An 18,536-nucleotide genomic window follows, 5' to 3' on the forward strand; every position below is an offset into this window, starting at 1 on the left:
TACATAGTAATTGTTGAGGCTAAAAAATAAATAAAAATTGTAGAGGCTATTATTTTCCTAACTATTAAGTATGATTGGTCTTTGACAGCACCTTAGCCAAGTGACCAGAGTTCACATCACTAATAATGAAACAATTTAACACGAGTCATTGATGTGATGCACAGGAAAGGAGTAGAATATTTTATGTAGGATTCTTGCCAAAAATGCATAATTAGAATCATGAGGAAACCATCAGGCAAACTCAGATTGAGGGAATATTCCTCTGAACAACAGCCTGTCCTCTTCAAATATATCAGTATTATAAGAAACAAAGACTACGAAACCTCCAGATTAAAGGAAACTAACCAGACATGAGAAATGTAATGTGTGATTCTGAATGGATGCTGGAATTTAAAAAAAAGATTGCTACAAAGGATACTAATAGGATAATTTGGTGAGATATGAATATGAAATGTATATTAACTAATAACATTGTGTCAATAGTATGGTCCTAAATTTGGTCTTTATATTGTAATTAGGTAGGATGGTGTCCTTGTTTCAGGAGATGTCTTATCTGTAATGAATTCTGAAATGTTTCATCAAAATAATAATAATAATCTGTGTATATATAAAAAGCTAAAGCAAAAGTTGCAAAATGTTAATAAAGGGAAATATTAGATGAAGATTCTATGGGTATTCACTGTTTTACTTTTGAATTGTCTCTGCAGGTGTGATTTTTTTCTGGTTGAGCCTCTTTGGCGAGTTCCACTGAGACAATGCCAGTTCACAAAGTCTTACTTTCTTTCATCATCTTGGTTGTGTAGTTCTAGCCTTAACTCTTGAGAATTAATGGCCTCAATCATCTTTTGGAGGAGCTTTCAAATATTATCCTGGATTTTGTCCTAAAACTGAGAGTGTACGGATTAAAACTTCTCTTAAACAATGCCATGAACTTGGAAAGATTTTGCACGATAGGCTCTAATTATAAGACAAGACAGTGACTCAGCTCATCTGAATAGATGCTAGAGGATTTAGTGACATGTTGAAACACTGTAACAATTTTTCTGCAGATTTACTGCTGGAACAGTAGTTTTTAAAAGCAAAAAATGGCTCCTTGCTGGTGTCACCCTCAGGGATTTCATAAATAGCGCTGAGGCTTCGGAAAGCACTGCTTTCCTGACTTACTGCTTTATTTCCTCTTGTTTTTTCCATCTGGATGGAATAATTTCCACCTAGGTGAATAATTTTTATGAGGCATCTACAACAGGCAAGGTATAATTTCTTAAAATTTGAACTGCTAGGAATTCTGTAACTATAGTAACCTTACTAAACAACTTTCTTACCTGACCCTATCTACACAAATGTTGATTGTAACTTTTATCTCCAAATACACACAAAACTACATAACTAGACTTACCCCCAGAGGAGGAGAGTTAAGGACGGGGCTACACATGTTCGCTTTCTCCTACCAAGCAGGACAGGCCCCGATCATGGGAATACTGAATGAGTGGTGTTGAGTTAGGCAAGGTTACTGAAGCCAGGAGAGCTCACTCAAAATGAAAGGAGATACCAGCAATGAATTTCATTGTTCCTCAACCAGTAGGGAATGAAGAAAGGGAAGAATCCTGATGACATTTAGTAAGTTTTGGGTTGGTATGAAAAGTAGCACCACTGTTGGTTATGTGAGGTTATAAAAAAGATTTGGTTTGGAGGAAGGGTGAGTTGCTAAATTAGCAGTGAAAACCACTGTGTGAAAGCAGTTGGAGATTGGGAATTCAAATGTTTTTTTCCGGGCCTCCCCGGTGGCGCAACAGTTGAGTGTTGGGCTGTGAAGCTGCCCGCAGCCTCTGCAGCGCCTGTTCAATCCCAGGCCAATGGGGAGGGTCCCACACAGAGCAACAAGACCTCTCCTGCCGTGCCCGCTGCTCCTCTCAGCAGTGTACTTTGGTCCTTCTGCCTGTTCTGCTCCCCACTCTGGCTCTGGTGAATTCTCTCACCCTCCCGCGCTTTTGACTGTACCCAGTGCTTGTATAAATAAATAAATAAATCTTTTAAAAAAATGCTTTTTTTCCTTTTATATAAGATGTTGAAACTAGGTTTCATTTCCTTTAATTTTTCCCTGTTTAAATGTAGGTTGTCCTATATGTAACAACTGTGTACAAAAAAGTTTTAAATTGTCCTTGGTGCGAAATAAAAGATGTTATAATTCTCCAGCTGAACAAAGTATACAATATTTTTTATGTTGTTCTTTTTGTTGTTACATGGTGAGAAGAGTCAAATGATCAGGTCTCTGATGAAGAAAGAATGTTTTCTTCAGAACCACTCTCAGTATCCCATCTCTGTTTGATGTTGATCAAAGCACAGCACTGGCTATTTAGTTTTTAAAAATGCAGTATGCTTGTGCACGTATATTAGGTCCTTTATGTACAAAAAAGGAATGGGGGAGGGAGGAGTGAAAAATTAGAGAAAAACTATACTATAGTAGTTAGGGTGTGGTGGGACCAAGTTGCTGTTTTCTGATTGAGAATTTCACCTTGGTCTGGAGTCACAGAGTTCTGTAATAAAGTAGCAGGTTCCCTTTTCACTAGGCAGCAAGCAATTGTATCCTCAGACTTCATTTCCAACTGTGCAGGTGGGCCTGTTTCATTAACTGACTTGCCCATCAAATCAGAATCTGACTGGCCTCATTAACAAACCCTGTTGTTAACATTATCTTTTAGTTTGCCAAGCGGTGTGTGCCTCGTAATATTCAACTGCATCACAAAACCATAGACCTGCCATTTTCAGATTAATACAATCTGTGTTTTCAGTCTTCATTCCTCCCTTGGGTTTTTTCATCAGTGTGCAAAGAGCCAGAGATGGTAGGTCCACACTGAGTGAGCACCCAAGAGCCAGAATTAAAACTTTTGGAATTTGGGCCTCCCTGGTGGCGCAGCGGGTTGGGCGCAGCGGGTTGAGCGCAGCGCTGTGAAGCTGTCTGCAACCTCTGCAGCATAGGTTCGATTCCCGGCCAACCAGGGAGATTCCCACATGGTGTGGCAGACCTCTCCTGTCGCACTGCTCCCCTCAGCAGTGTATTTCCGTCATCTGCCTGTTCTGCTCCCCACTCTGTCTCTGGTGAATCCTGTCACACTCCCGTGCCTCTGGCCTGTACCCCAGCTCTTGTATAAAAATAAATAAATCTTTAAAAATAAATAAATAAATAAAACTTTTGGAATTTGGATTTAGTAAGAAGTCAAGGCGATTGGATGCCAAAGAAAAGGAGTTTGAGATTTGAGAAAAAGCTCTTTTAAAAAAAAAAAGAAGAAGAAGACTGTTAGGGGAGATATTTTAGAGCAGAACTTTGCTTTGTTTATGCTCAATCCCCCAATGCTTAGAATAGTGCCTAACACTCAACATTCTCAATAAATATTTCTAAATTGACTAGAGAGGTGGGGCTAAAAGTCAGACTCCAGGAATTTAAAATATTTTTTGAATTTAGACCTATTATGTAATATTTAGAGTTACAAAAACTCTTACAAAAATGTCTTCAGAGTGTGTGTGTGTGTGTGTGTGTGTGTATATATATATATATATATAAAACTTCCTGGCTATATTATAAATCATTTGAATATAGAATTTTGTCTTATTTCAAGCAACTATAAACCAGAGACACACGCGGTGGGGGGGGAGAAAAAGAGGGATTAGGGTCAAAATAAGGGGGGGATTGGAAATTGTATGGGGAATATAACCAAGATAAAAATGCATACATTGTGCAAAAATGAAAAATGTTGTAAAAAATATAAAAAAGATAAAATCATTAAAAAATGAATAAAATGACATTAAAAAAAGAATTTTGTCTTATTTACCTAGCAAAAAATGGAAGATGAACAATGAATATTTGTGAGTTGATTGGTGAAGTAATGGATGCAATGAGAGGGGAAAGTAGGATATAAGTTGAAGTCAGTAAGACAGAGCAGGAAATGAAAATTTGTTTCAAGGTGAGAAGACTGCTACTCTGAAGACAAATGAAAATGAGTTATGGCAGAAGGAAGCGATTAGGCATGTAAAAAACCTCTCAAGATCAGAATTGTAAACCCTGTAATCTTATTATTTCTGCCTTGAATGGGGTACAAAGTTGATTATTAATTTTTTTTTGCCATGAGATTTATAATCATAGTATATAGTCTGGTATATCTTCTGTGTGAGAATTCATCTTTTTAGGTGTGATTAACAGTAATTTAGTGAGAAAAGTAAATGCTTATGTTCAAGTCTACCTTCATCTCAGAAAACACATGCCCTGCTGCTTTCTTTAAGCTAAATGTGTTCCTAATAATTATGTTTCTCAGTTTTACTTATTCTGCTTTATAGAATCATCATTTTTGGAACAGAAGAATCCCCACAGATTGTCTAACTTTTAAATTTTGCTTGTTAACTATTAAAAAAAGTGGTACCTGGGGGGGCAAAATTTACTTTGAGGTATAAAAAAGTTAAATAATTTGTCAAGGTTCTCAAGCCAGTAATTTGAAGAGCAAGGACTCAAACCCAAACGTATTTAATTACCAATTCCATGCTCTTAAGCATTAGGTTAAGGCCAAGTAGACTGCTCATTTCATTGTTATTTCCCCTCTTCTATACAGCTTCAAGTACTTGTAGGCTTTTGTTTTGTTTTTATTGTTGTGGGGTGTGTGTGTGTGTGTGTAGTTGTGAGAAGAGGGAATGAGAGGGTGAAAGGACAACTTTCTCTGTGCTTCTTCCCATCCCACTTCCAAAGTGATTTATTTATTCCTTTCTCTTTCTCTCTTTCATTCCTTCTTGCCTGTCATTGTCTACTTTTTCCATTTTTCTATCCTTCCTATGGTTTCATCTTTTTATAATGGGTATCTTCAAGGTAAAGGGAAGTATCATAGACCCTCATATTCAGCTTCAGCATTATTAAGTCAAGACGAGTTGTGTTTCATTCACATTCCATCTATTTCTCCCTCTCCCTTCCATTAAATTGAAACAAATTTACTTTGAAGCAAATCCCAGGTGTCTTATCATTTGATCTGTAAACTTTCAGTTTGTGTGTTTAGAATATAAATGCTTATTAAAAAATAATCACAATATCATTATCCTTTCTTTAAAAATATAATATTTAATACCTGTTACCTTCCAAATTTCTTGTTTCATTTTTTTTTTAATTTGGATGAGTATTCAAATGAGGTATATGCATTGCAGTTGGTTAGACATCCTTTAAATATCTTTTGGTCTATGGATTTCTCCATAAAATTGATTTGGTGAGTAAATCTAGTTATTTATCCTATAGTTTCTCAGAGTTTGAGGTATGCTGCTTGCATCCCTAGGTGTGTGTAGGGTAAGGAAAAAATGTCAGGCTTTTCTGCCCTCCCGCCATCAGGATAGATGATGGATCCTTGCAGTCCTGAATGCATGCCTGATGGCAGGCACCTGGAGTAGGGTGTGGGCATAGGTAGAAGGGATTCACCTGGGCTAAGACGGGGCTTTTAAGGGTGGCATCACGGGGACGCCAGCAGAAGCCGAAAGAGAAACCTAGAAAGAAGCAGCAGAAGCAGAGAGAGAGAGAACACCGGAGAGCCCAGATCGAGTGAAGACTTGCTGGGGGCTGGGAGGCCTGTCAACCTCCTGGCCCCCCAGTACCTCTGCCTGCTGTGTAACTGGCAAACCCCAATAAAAGCCTGCAGAAAAGCCACTGAGGGCTCCAGGACTCTGACTCCTCCTTTACCTGGTCTGCAGGATCATAGAAAACCTGCACTGTGTGTTCATTCCTGACCCTACAGTGCGACTTAATGTGTTTCTTTTTCTTCTGTATTTCTTAGTAAATTAGTAGGTAGATTTAGAGCAGAGCTGTCTGGTAGAACTTCCTACAGTGATGAAAATATTCTTTATTTGTCCAATCTTGTAGCCACTAGCCACATGTGCCAAGTGAACACTTGTAATGTGATTAAAGTGGCTGAGCAACTTTATTTTAAATTGTATTTGATTTTAATTGATATAATTTTTAATTTAAGTAGTCATACAGGGCTAACGGCTTCCTTATGATAAATACAGAGGTTTGAAGATTCAGGTCAGGTTTTTGTTTATTTGCTTGGTAAATCTCCCTCAGAGGTGGTATTTGTGTCTGGTTGTCTCTTTTTATAATGTTAACAATTATTGTTGACACTAGCTTAAATACACTAATTCACTAGGATTTGCAAAATGGTGATATTATGGCTCTTTTCACTTATTACTTAGAGTTGGTAGTTTTAGAGAAAAATGACTTAATACTACTGAAGAAAAACCATTTCATTGCTGTTTTTCATAGCATACATGGCTTTTATACTCTCGACTACTTGCAGGTAACCATGAAGGTCTGTCAGTATGTAGTGACATATAAATTACTGATATATTGTCGTTGCATTAATTGAAATCCTGTTTGCAAGTGAGTCAGCTTACTGAGTGAACTTGTCAGCACCTCAACATCTGTATTTTAAAAATGGTCTCTCTATTTTATGGCATTTTTATTGGGAAATTTATGCCATAATGTTATTCACAGATCTGTTCTTTACCAATATCAAGAGTAAGCCTTACATAATGGTCAGTTGACTAAAAGCAGTTTGTAGTTTAGAATAAATTTATCTTTTTCCCCTTCTTTTTTTATTTTCTTCTTTTTTGCCCCATCCTTCAACAACTTGGTAGCTTGACTTTCTGTGTATGGTTATTACAGAAGGGCCTAGACTTGTTTATTTGGATTTTCTTGATTATTTGCCAGATGAGGCAACCTTTTAAGAAATGCTACATCAACTTGATTTAGATCTTTCCAGACATTTTCTGTTTATAAAAGGAAGTTGGGAAATATTCTAGACAACTGATAAATCTGGAGAATAATAAAATTTACTGCTTTTTATTTCTTATGAAAAAATGCCACAAAACCTTTCTGTTTTTGTCAAATAGATATTCTCCTCAAAAAGTGAATCCCGACTGAAACATTTGTTGCAGCGAGCTCCAGATTATTGCCCTGAAACAATGGTAGGTCTTGTTTGGCTTAACTATGGGAGCTTTTGTCTAAACAAAGCCATCTGATGAATTACTTTTAGATTTAGCAAATTTTTCGGTATGATTGGGGTTTGTGATCATAGTAAAATGTTAGATCTAGCTAGGTATCTTAAAAAGATTTTTGCACAAATTGCTTCACACAAAGAATACTGTCTTTGAATTTTTATTGTCCTAGATGTATGTCTAAATAGTTTATCTGGAATTTAGAATTCACTTTTATGTTGACAATTTTATGAAAATTATTTGGGATAAAGGAAAATATGTGACTTACTATTATTTCTATCTCCCCATTTTTGGGATGCTATAATACATTGCTTGCCTGCATGTAACTTAAAATGTCTCTAATTCTTAGCCATCCTAAGTGTTTGGGATGTTTGCGGGTCAGGCTAAGAAAGTCTGAGCTTACATGAGAGAATCCCTTTAGATAGCTTGATTGGGGGAAAGGGACAAGGGAGCTGATGCTCAAATAGTTCTGACATATTTTTCCTTTAGTCACTTTATAGACACTTTTGTCATTGTGCTTGAAAACAGTAATTCCAGTAAGCATCCTAGTAACTAGACTCATCTTTAGGGCTCTTAAATGGGAAGGTGGGAAAAGAGAAGGAAATATTTTCACATTTCAGTTTTACTTTTTCTTCCCTGAATAGCTGGTTAATATGTACTCCTAGAATGTTGACTTTGCACTCACAAAGAAACAGATTAGCTGTATATAATTTCTATAAGAATTATCATTTTTGAGAACTGGTTACCTACATAAAAACCTATTTATTGCAATTTTAGGTGGAAATTTGGAGTTGCATGAATTCATCTTTGCCAGGTAAGCAACAGAAGAGTAACAATTTGGACTTCATTTAAAAAAATTATTTTGTGATTTCTAAAATCTGTGACATATTCCTGTAACCTAATATATACCTTTGTGTTTCTCTCCTTCCTGGAAGCACCCAAAATTTCAAATGTATAATTTATTCTCATTTACTCATCCTTAACTTTAATCTCTACCTCTATCATTCTACTAAACTTGTTTATTGAAAGACCACCAGGATCTCTTGTTCCTAGATCTTATGACTTTTTCTCAGTACTTATTCTCCTTGATTTCCCTGTGACATTTGATATTGTTGACTGCTATCTCCTTATGATTCCACTTTGGCCTCATGACCTTGTCCTCCTTACCTTTTTCTTCTCCCACATAAGGACCATAGTCATTCCTGGGTATGATCTTCTTTGCCCTCTCCACACTTACCTGGTATTTTCATTCCTCCCCAGAACTATTAATTATCTCTGGGAAGATATCTTTCAAATCCAAGCCATTATTCATGACTTCTAAGCTTCTCTACCTGGATTTCCGTATCCATGTGGCAGCTGAAGTGCAAATCCAAAACCAAACTCATAACTGCTTCTCTTTTGGGTGACACTGGAGTAGAAACACTCAGGTTATCTTGATTGCTTTTTTTTATGTTAGCTCTTTTGACTTGCCCCCTTGTAAAATCTTGCATCTGTCCTCTCTGCTCCTATTGGACTCTTGGGATAGAATATCATAATAACTTTGTAACTGTATTTCAGTACATCATAGCTGACCTCCCATACCCTTCATATGTATCTCTCTGAGGATATCCAATTCCCTCAGAATAAAGAACAAACTTCCTAACCTGGTATGCTCAGTCTCCTAGGATTAAAGCTCATTTTCCACTCGGGTTAAAACCATTGCTTTGAAAAAAGAGAGTATATCTTATGTAGCTCTGTACTCTAAAGGATATCACACTGAAGTTTACATTTCAAACAAATTGTACTATTTGCCTTCTTAAAATTACCCACATCCTTGCCTGTTCTCCTAATTGTCTCTGCTTAGTGTCTTAGAAATGCACACACACACGCACATGCACACACACATACATCCTACTGAACTGTAATCACTAGAATGGAATAAATAATATATTTTATCTTTTTCATAGTCCTCATAATACCTAGTAGGGCCCTAGTAAATGCAAATGCTTGTTGAACAATTTAATATTTTCTACGTGTCCAGAAGGTATATGAGAACAGCCCTATACTGCATCATGGTATAAAAGTTCACAGAGCTTATGACTTACATTGATTCCATTCAAAAGTCTTTCTAGAATGTGAGTAATTCTGAATAGCAAGCAGCAAAAATTTAGAGGAAACTATACTAGGCAGTGGAAGATGGGAGTCTGTTGTCCTTTGTACTCTAAAAACATGTAAAGATAGCAGAAACTTAGAATATGCAGTATTTTAGCCAGTTGTAATGATTAAGTGGTTTGTAATTATGTTTTGAGAGCTTTGTCATTTATTTGCTTTTTGTTTTTTAGCAAAGTGCTTCTTTTTGTCTTAATACATGTTAGTTTCATTTGGAGAACTAAGTCTATTGCCGTGAATCCCTGTCATTTTTAAATGTAAATAATAATCTAATTTAATATAGATGTGAACATGTAGATGTACATATGATAGAAGCATCATAAAACATTATTTAAGAGCAAGGGAGGAATTTTTAGCATCCTATAGGCATGAATCTTTTTTTAAATTATCGTATTATCTAGGAGTCAGTCATTGCCTTTTATAACCTTTTTGTATCACAGTAATTTGGTTGGAGATGTAGCTGCTATGCATAAATTAAACCAAAATAGTCATTTTGTCCCATTATGAAGTGCACCTGTCTGCTTACTAAGTATCAATTTTTAAAAAGCATCATGGGTTTTATGTTATTCTAGGTATTTAATATTTAAAATGCAATCGTGCTTATGCCCACTTTTATTTGCTTGCTTGTTAAGTTAAATGTAATCTTTGACTCTCATTCACAGTCTGAAAGTGAGGAAGACCTCACTTACCTGAGTGAGAATGACCTAAAGAGAGGATAGGACAGACAGGGAGAAGCAACAAAAAAGGACCTGATAACTGACGTGAGAGAACTTGAGAAGGTTGATAGCAGTGGGAGCAAGGATAGAAGGAAGGTGTTAATTTTGAAGGCTTGCTATCTGAGCTAGTTTGCCTGTTGATGCCTGCCCTGACTTTTCCTTTGACTTATAGTGGTATACACAAACCATTTGAGCATGCTGTTTGTTTTTGACACTGCTTATGACCAAAACATTTGAACATTTTGTTTTTAAGGTGTGTTTAAGAAGTCTGATGGCTGGGTTGGCTTAGGCTGCTGTGAACTGGCTATTACCTTGGAGTGTCGACAGGCATGCAAGCAGGTAACACTGGGCAGTCAGGCTCAGCAGCAGCATGAAGTGCAGTATCAGTTTTAGCTGCGCATATGTCTTAGACTCTGCCCATCTCATACCTTTGAAGATGTGACCTATAAAAGCTGCAAATTTAGCATTTCTTGAACAGAACACTTCCTTTTAGACTTGCTGCTTTTTCAGTTATGGCTGCAGCATGTAAGACCTCAGCCTTCTCTCACTCTACTCTCTGTCACAGAAAGAAATAATATTATAGTTGAGGACTTCTGTACTTTGTGGTCATGCTTTGTAAATATTCCATGTAGTTATGTGATTTAGGATATGCTTAGATTAGAGCAGTTGACACAGTGGTTGCCTTCATCTTCCCTTCTTTTTTTTCCTCGTGGGTTCACTTTGAGCATGTTCTTATAGCCCTTCTCTTTTCGCAAGGGCAGTGTGATTCCTACAGTGAGTTATGACTTCTCTTTGCTTTGGTAATCTCAAAGCTCAAGTTAAATTCCTAAATTCTTCCTTCCTGTGTGTATTTGCATAGAGGTTCCTCAGGATGCTGTGGAAAAACTGGTCTCCTGGTCCTCATACTCAAAGGGATGAGAATAGACTTAACTAGAAAATTTAGATGGACCTAAAACCACAACTGGAAAACCATCTCCTATTTTCTTCTAGTGACTGATCTCTGGACAGGTATATATGAGATGTGGTGTCACCTTCTCTTCATGCAGACCGCTGCACTGTAGGGCCTGAATGGCATTCTGGGCAGCACACAGCCTCGCTGGTTATCTGTTGTTCTCCAGACATTGAGATGAAACTGATTTGCAAAGAATTGGAATTATAATGGATCTAGTAGAACACAAAACAGTGTTCTCCTTTTTGCTTTCCCTGTTCTCATCAACTGGCCTGTTCAAAATTGTATGAATCTAGGTGATGAAACAGCAGGGAATAAAACAAGAGACCAGAACCCTTGACTCAGAACTATTATCTCTAAATGGGAATTGTTATCACATGGAAGAATAACCACCATCAGCAGATTGGTTTTGACTTGTTTTAGATAACTACAGCCTTAGATATGGTAAATAACCTGCCCTTTCAGTTTCCTCATCTGTAGGGGAGATAGTTTCTTCTTAAAATTGTTAGGAGAATTATATAAAAATAACCTTTGTTAGTTGCCTGACATTACTTTTTCCTCTTCCTTTAACCACTTTTTTATATATGATCTTTTCTGAGGAAACTAGCTCATAAAGTCAGTATGAGAACTTAGAATATGAAGAGTTAAAGAGAAAGCAAAATAGAAGTGCCCTGGCAGAACTTCACAAGGAAATTCGCTGTGGCAGAGCTTCCAAGAAAATTTGCTCCAGAGTGGAATTCAGTTAAAAAAAATCCTCTGATTTACTTTTCCTTCAAAGTCATCTAGTTTCTGAAATAACAAAAGGACCTGTTATTATGTAAGATTAAAGCCATAAAAATTAGAGTGAGGTTCTAGTAAGTTGGGCAGGTTCTTTGACTGATGTTTGTTTCAAAGAAATTTGACATTTCAAATGAAATTTGTTGTATTTTAGGAACTTTTAAATATTAGAGCATAAGGTTTTCCTTGATGAAATAAGGAATACTATAGCAGCAATGTTCATTTTTGTCCTGTGATAAATAGCATATATAATGAATTAATGGAGAAATTTGTTATCTTTTAGGCATCTTCAAAAAATGATATTTCCAAAGTCTGCAGAAAAGAATATGAGGTATGCATTTTATTTTAACAAATTTGGGTAGACTATTTATATATGATCAGAGTTGATAAAATCATTTAAATTTTAAAATTGAATTATAAAAATTGCCTTTTACTCTATAGAGAATATAGCCTTGACAAAAATGAGGTTTACTTTATTTAAAAATGTATGACTTTAATTTACTTTTGTTGGAACTAATCATTTGCTTTATAGAAATGCCTAAGTGACAAATACAGAGTATTAGGCTTATGTTTTCATAACAAAGCAACTATATCCAAGGTTGTAAAATAGTTTTTCTTAGATTCCATGTCTTTTGCCTCTCTTTCTACCCTTGGCCCATCCAGTTAATCATTTTTATAAACTACCTCTTATTGAAGAAATAAAATCTTACTACTAACATGAATAACTGCAAACTTTCCTAGCATCTTACATTTGGTAATAAAAAGTACTAAAGTTCAAAGGCTGTGTTAAATCTGAAGGACTCCTGTCTCCTGATGGTACTAGTCAAAGCACCTGGTATCTAGGTGGGGGAGTTATTAATTAAGGCAGGCATCACCCAAATACCTACAGAAGATTGTCCCTGAGGTGTTAAAAAAAAAAAAAAAAAAGGCTCCTCAATTGGGAGGACTTTGTTTCATTTTTTAGATCTGTGTTGTAAAATGTGACAATATTATTGTTTTGTAGTGTAAGACTGTATAATTATGCTTAAGTGCATATGCTTCCTACATCATTTTTACAGATAAGCATTGGGATTCTTACTAGTTTTCATAGTTTGTGTTCTCTTGGAGAAGAAAGAAAAACTCTCAACTACTTTTAGATTATAGTTATGATATTTTTTCTTTGCTCAAAGCATATGATTATACCTCCTCATTAATATTCTTAAATTGGACAATCTCCTTTATCTTTTATCCCTTGGTACTGTTTGCTAAGTTATATCTGTTCTTCTGAAGACAAATTTCCAAATTAACTGCAACTTTCTTCTATTCTTATTGAAAGGGCGTCTTGCTACAAAGAAGTAAAAGATCTTTTTTTTCTTATCTTTCTACCTTTGAAATAACTAGTTTGAGTTTCTCTTGAACAAAGTGGCTAACTGTGATAATTCCTTCTTTTCTCCCTCATGATGTCTGACACTGTCCATCTCCTGTAGCCTGTCCTCCATTATTTTAGTGTGCTTCCTTCTCTTGTCTGGATTTCTGCATTGCCCTAGGAAGTCTGCCAGTATGTGTTGAAGGACGGGACAGGAAAGGTAAGAGAGACAAATGCTGTCCTATGGGAGACATACCATGAGTAGTTTACTCTTCTAGTTTGTCCTCCCTTATTTGGCCTAGAATTAAGCGACTATTTTCTAAAAATCTACATGCCAAGATGGTTCCTTTACATATCTGTATAAAAGCTGACCCTGCAAATTATTCAGGATAAGTCACAACTGAGTTTTATTTCCTTTTTTTTTTTTAAATGGTTTATTTATTTTTACAAGAACCAGCATACAGGCCAGATGCACAGGAGGGTGAGAGGACCCACCAGAGACAGAGTGGGGAACAGAACAGGCAGACTGATGAAATACACTGCTGAGGGGAGCAGTGGGCGAGACAGGAGAGGTCTGCTTGCCATGTGGGATTCTTGCCGGCCGGTCCGGAATCCAACCCACACTCAAAGACTGGGGACAGCTTCACAGCGCGGCGCTCAAACGCCTGCACCACCAGGGAGGCCCCTCAGTTTTATTTCTTAGGATATTTAGAAATAGAGGCTAGAGCATTTAAACGCAGAAGGAGGGCTCTGCATTGTAGATCCCAAATAACAATCACTCACACAATTGTTTAAGTTTAGCCTAGAGATAATGGCTCTTTGTTTTAAAGTAAATGGGTAAGTTGGGTGTAGTGCAACTTATTTTAACTGGAATGGTTGTTTCTCAACATTAGAATAATTTCTAAAACTAGGCTTTTATTATCTTCCTTAACATTTCAGTGGTCCTAGGTGAACTGGATGTGTAAGCTATTCCTTAGGTTTAGGAGTGAACGTGTACTCTGCAGGGTGGTTTGTCTAGTTTGATTAGAGATTCAGAGAGTAATTCTATTTCTGCAGGAAGTCCACCAGTAAATGTTGAAGGAGGAACAAATGTTTATCTTTATTAGTAAGCTGCTGCAAAATCCCTTTTGAGAGGATTTCCTAAGAAACTTACATGAATAAAATTGAAAATTTTTAATGCCATTGGAGATTATGTTTGGTTCCAGCCAAGCTAAGATAAGCCATAAAATATAATGCATTGTTATGACTGAGCAATACTAAGAGAGAGTGCTTCCTTCAGTGTTTTTAAATGCTTCCTTTAGAATCATATCTATTTGGCGCTATCAGCCAGGTCTTGTACCACTCCAACGTGGACATGTTCACGTGTCGTGGGCATGCTCAGTTTTGAGTTCTCCGTGCATTTTCACAGACTTGGTCCTTGGCCCCCCTTGAAGTATTGGTAGGGACACAAGGACACATTGTGGATGTGTGATGCTAGACGCAGGAGTGATATTCAGAATACTCAGTACTTGGAATGGCATAGACATCACCGATCTGAGCAGATGGTAACCTGAAACCATCAGTGTAGCCATCGAGTGCACATTAGCTGACTAGAACTAATGTAAAAGCTAACCCCATATTTTCCATGAGGTATGCCACTTAGAGTGTAATTCTTTTGCATAGTCTTTGTCTACAAGCTGGCTGAAAACATTCTCTTTTAGTCAGCAAAATGGTGATTAAAAATTTTATTTTGCTTTTTGATAGTTATTTTCTTTCTTGAATATCAGAATAAATGTGAAGATGACATGAGGCTAGTGAATTTCAAAGACCTGGAAGTAGTTCTAAAATGGAGACAAATTTAAAATCAGGCTCATAAATTTATTTCATCCCTCTATGTTAGACCTTCCCTGCCATTCTCCTAACAAAATGGCCATAAATATAAGTATCTTTCCAATTGTTGAATGAGCCACTGAAGTACAATGCTGCAAATTTGTCATCAGACTTTTTACATTTTTACTTGTTTTTTCTTTTATGGATTCTTCTCTATGCTTTTCTTTATATTCTATTCAGAAACGTCATTTCATTTCTTTCCTAGCTTCAATCCAGTTATTTGATGTTGTTTTATTAGGGAGGTGAAAAATTTAAGGAAATCAGTAGGAGATACTTTTGTGAGGACTCACGTGTTTTAAAAAATTTAAGATGTTTAAGTTTTAAACTAGACAATTGCTAAACAAAACTAACAGTGTTCTATGTGTGGGCTCTGGTTCCATGAGAATACTGAGGTAAAACTAAGGCTCAGGATATTAAAAAAAAGCCTCTAAGAACCAAAAGAACAAAGCTAGTCAGGCTTGTTCTGTCAGTGCTGTCAGCACCATCTTAACAACACATACCTAAGAATATAAGAGAAGTGTGTAAGTATGTGTTAAATTTAATTTTTGACTATTCACATTAACTAAATGATATTTAGTTAAAAAATTGCCTTCTCACTTCTTGTACATAGCCAGACAGTTCCTAAAATCACCAATAATTTGCATATAAAAAAGTAAATATGTATATATAATTCTTCTTTGCCCCCTATATAGAAATGGTAGCCATATACCTTGTCTTGCTCCTGGATGCCGATGTTTGGTGCATATTTGAGTGTGCACTTAAATATAACCGATGTATAATGTATCTTCAGGAACCGTTGCAATAAAATGACTTGCTTTAAAGATGTCTCTGTATTCATTTTATTTTGTTCCTTTTTCTATAAGTTAACCTTGATGTTAGAGTTACACCTGAAACAGTGATGAGAAAATAGCCCAGTGTAGAGAGGTGGGAGGGCAGGGATGTCAGGACCAGCAGGATTCTCCAAACAACTAGAGGTCTCCTACACCTCATGGCTTTGTCTGCAGTGGTTCTGAGAGTAGAGGAGACCGTCTTGTATGGCAGAGGACAGCCTCGGCTCTGTGTAGGCGGCGCTGAGGGATTAGCAAAAGGAGTTGTTTGGTGCTTTCCCCCAGCAAATCCTCAGGACCTAACTATAAAACTTCTTTTAGTTAATGCTAGGGAAACTCTGAGAATTTCCAGGATGTAGTAAATGGAAGACTATGAATGAAAGCTCTGTAAATGGTAAACACTATACAGGCATAGCATGTCAGAGTAGATTTGAGCCGTTACCTGCAGCTGATGAGCTCCAAAAAGAGCGAAACCTATTAGGTCCTGCAGTACTGGCTCAAGAGAGCATAAAACCTTGATTATGTTCCATTTGTTTGCTGTTTTGTCATATTTTATATTGCAGTTTGGGGAAGAGAATAATTCCTATTTAGTCTCCTTATGCTTGTGTATTTCCTCTCTAGTCCATACTCAGAAGTCACCTGAATGATATCCCAAAAGGAAAATCAAATCAAGTCAGAGGCACTTGTGATGTGGTGGAATGTAAATGGCCAGGTGTTTACCCCTGAGCAACCTCATCTATTCTTGTAGTTTTATTTTTTTTTAAAGATTCATTTATTTATATAAGCACTGGGTACAGTCAGAAGCGCGGGAGGGTGAGAGAGTTCACCAGAGCTAGAGCGGGAAACAGACCAACGAAATACAATGCTGAGGGGAGCAGTGGGTGCGGCAGGAGGGGTCTGTGTGCCATGTGGGACCCTCGCCGTTGGCCGGGGATCGAACTGGTGCTGCAGAGGCTGTGGGCAGCTTTGCAGCCCAGCGCTCAACTGTTGCGCAACCAGGGGAGGCCCTATTCTTGTAGTTTTAATTGCCTCTATATGATGACAGCTCTAAAATCTCCTTTGCTAACCTTTTCCTGAGCTCCTGAATCACTGCTAGATATGTATATATTTGATGTTCAACTGATATTTGAAAGCAGCCGGGCCGTTAACCCCTCCCTACCTTCTTTTCCCTCCACTCTGCTGCTACCCAACACTCTCCTGCCACTCCCCCCAACACACACACACACACACACACACACACACAGACAAAAACTATTTTTCTCACATTTCTTGCTAGGTTTTTCCAGTACAGTTTTCCTAATACATATACTAAAAAATCCTAAGAGGTGTATTCTAGCCTCTCTCATCAGTTCCCACAAATAATTGGATATCAAGTTCTAAATATTTATCTCTGTAATATATCTTCAGTCACTCTCCAGGTCTTCTGTTAGGCATTACCATAAACCTTTCTACCTGCTTTCTGATTACTATAAGTACCCAACTGACTTTCTCATCTCTGATTCTCTTATCCACTATCTCTGCGTCTCCTAGAATGATCTCTTTGAAGACCAGATGTGGTTGTTCTACTCCCTTCTCTAAAACTCTTGAATGACTCACCTTATAGGTTGTGTTCCTCAGCCTGGTACATAGTGTTTCTGTGCATCTGGCTCCTGACTCTTCCTTCTCTACTTAAGCAGCATGCTACTTGTAATTTCCCAGATTGGCCTTGTGTTTTATTCATTGTGGTTGTACAACCTATTTTTTCTACAAGGATTCCCTCTCCTTGAGTTGATTCTATCACATTCCCCACTCCCACCACCATAATATGATGAAACAAACTCCTACCAGCTAGAGAGAACTGATTATTGAATGTGCAGCACTTTGTAAACCAGTTTTTAACCAGAAAGCAACTATGGTGGGGAGATTTACCCCATAGACATTAGCAAATACTAGAGATTAGGATATCCCCTACCTAGCAACTCAGTTCCAGCTGGCATCCTTTGCCTCAAATTCTGACTCAGATAGTTCCTCTTTAAAACCTTTCTTGCTTAGCCCTCTTTTCTTGGTACACTAAGACTGATTGCTACTTTTAAACTCTTCATGCTTTATTATAACATTTTTAACTTTACAGTGCAACTCTTTGTTTACAAGTCACCTTTTGATGCTAAATTCTGAGTTATTGGGGGCAGAGTCCATGTCTCAGTTGTCTTTGTGTCTCATTCATAGACTCACATTGATTAAACTGCGCATCGAACTGTCTACTTAATGTGAATCAGGCACTGTTCCTGGGGTGCAAAGATAAAGGGATTTAGCCTGTATCTGCAAGAAGCTCATAGTCTAGTCCATGGGAAGAGAGAAATCCAAGTAGTCCATTACTATAGTGAGATAAGTACATTTGTAGAAGTCTGTAGTGCCTGGAGGAGAAAACCTTGCCCAGGGTACAGGGAAGGTTTCACAGAGCAGGTAAGACTTAAAAGGTGAACAAAAATTTGTCACCAGTAAATTAGTGTTTTTATAGATAAAATTTTTAATGGAAAATTTTCCCACTTGGATAGCTGACTTACACAAGGTTCTTTGTTTCAGAGTAAGAGATTTATGAGTTAATTCCAAGAATTAGACATTATTTAAATGGGTAGAGAAAGCATTGAGTACTGTATCAGTAGCCATCCCCAAACTGCATGGCCTAAAACAACAGTTTCTTAGTTCTCATGAATCTAAGAGCCAACTTGGAGTTTGGATGTGACCAGGCTCAGCTGATTCTGGCTGGGCACTCGTGCACCTGCAATCAGCTGGCAGGTTGGCCTGGACCCTGACTGGCTTAGGATGTCTTGACTAGTCAGCTCAGCTCTCTTCCATGTGTCTTTCCCAACCCTCTTGTGGCTAACTCAGGCACATCCCCATGGTGGTGGCAG

At 37.3% G+C, this 18,536-nt stretch overlaps 1 protein-coding gene across 1 annotated transcript in view; it reads left to right on the forward strand.

The window, feature by feature from the left end:
* RECK (reversion inducing cysteine rich protein with kazal motifs) overlaps window positions 1-18,536 on the forward strand; it is a 69,527-nt gene that overhangs the window by 10,293 nt on the left and 40,698 nt on the right. Inside the window, exons 3-6 of the mRNA XM_037494834.2 lie at window positions 6,910-6,984; window positions 7,792-7,828; window positions 10,132-10,217; window positions 11,888-11,935. Of these exons, the coding sequence (XP_037350731.1) occupies window positions 6,910-6,984; window positions 7,792-7,828; window positions 10,132-10,217; window positions 11,888-11,935 (246 nt within the window). The remainder of the gene's footprint in view (window positions 1-6,909; window positions 6,985-7,791; window positions 7,829-10,131; window positions 10,218-11,887; window positions 11,936-18,536) is intronic.

Source organism: Talpa occidentalis, unplaced genomic scaffold (assembly GCF_014898055.3).
Source record: "Talpa occidentalis isolate TD23 unplaced genomic scaffold, MPIMG_talOcc4v2.1 talOcc4.7, whole genome shotgun sequence".
Lineage (NCBI taxonomy): Eukaryota > Metazoa > Chordata > Mammalia > Eulipotyphla > Talpidae > Talpa > Talpa occidentalis.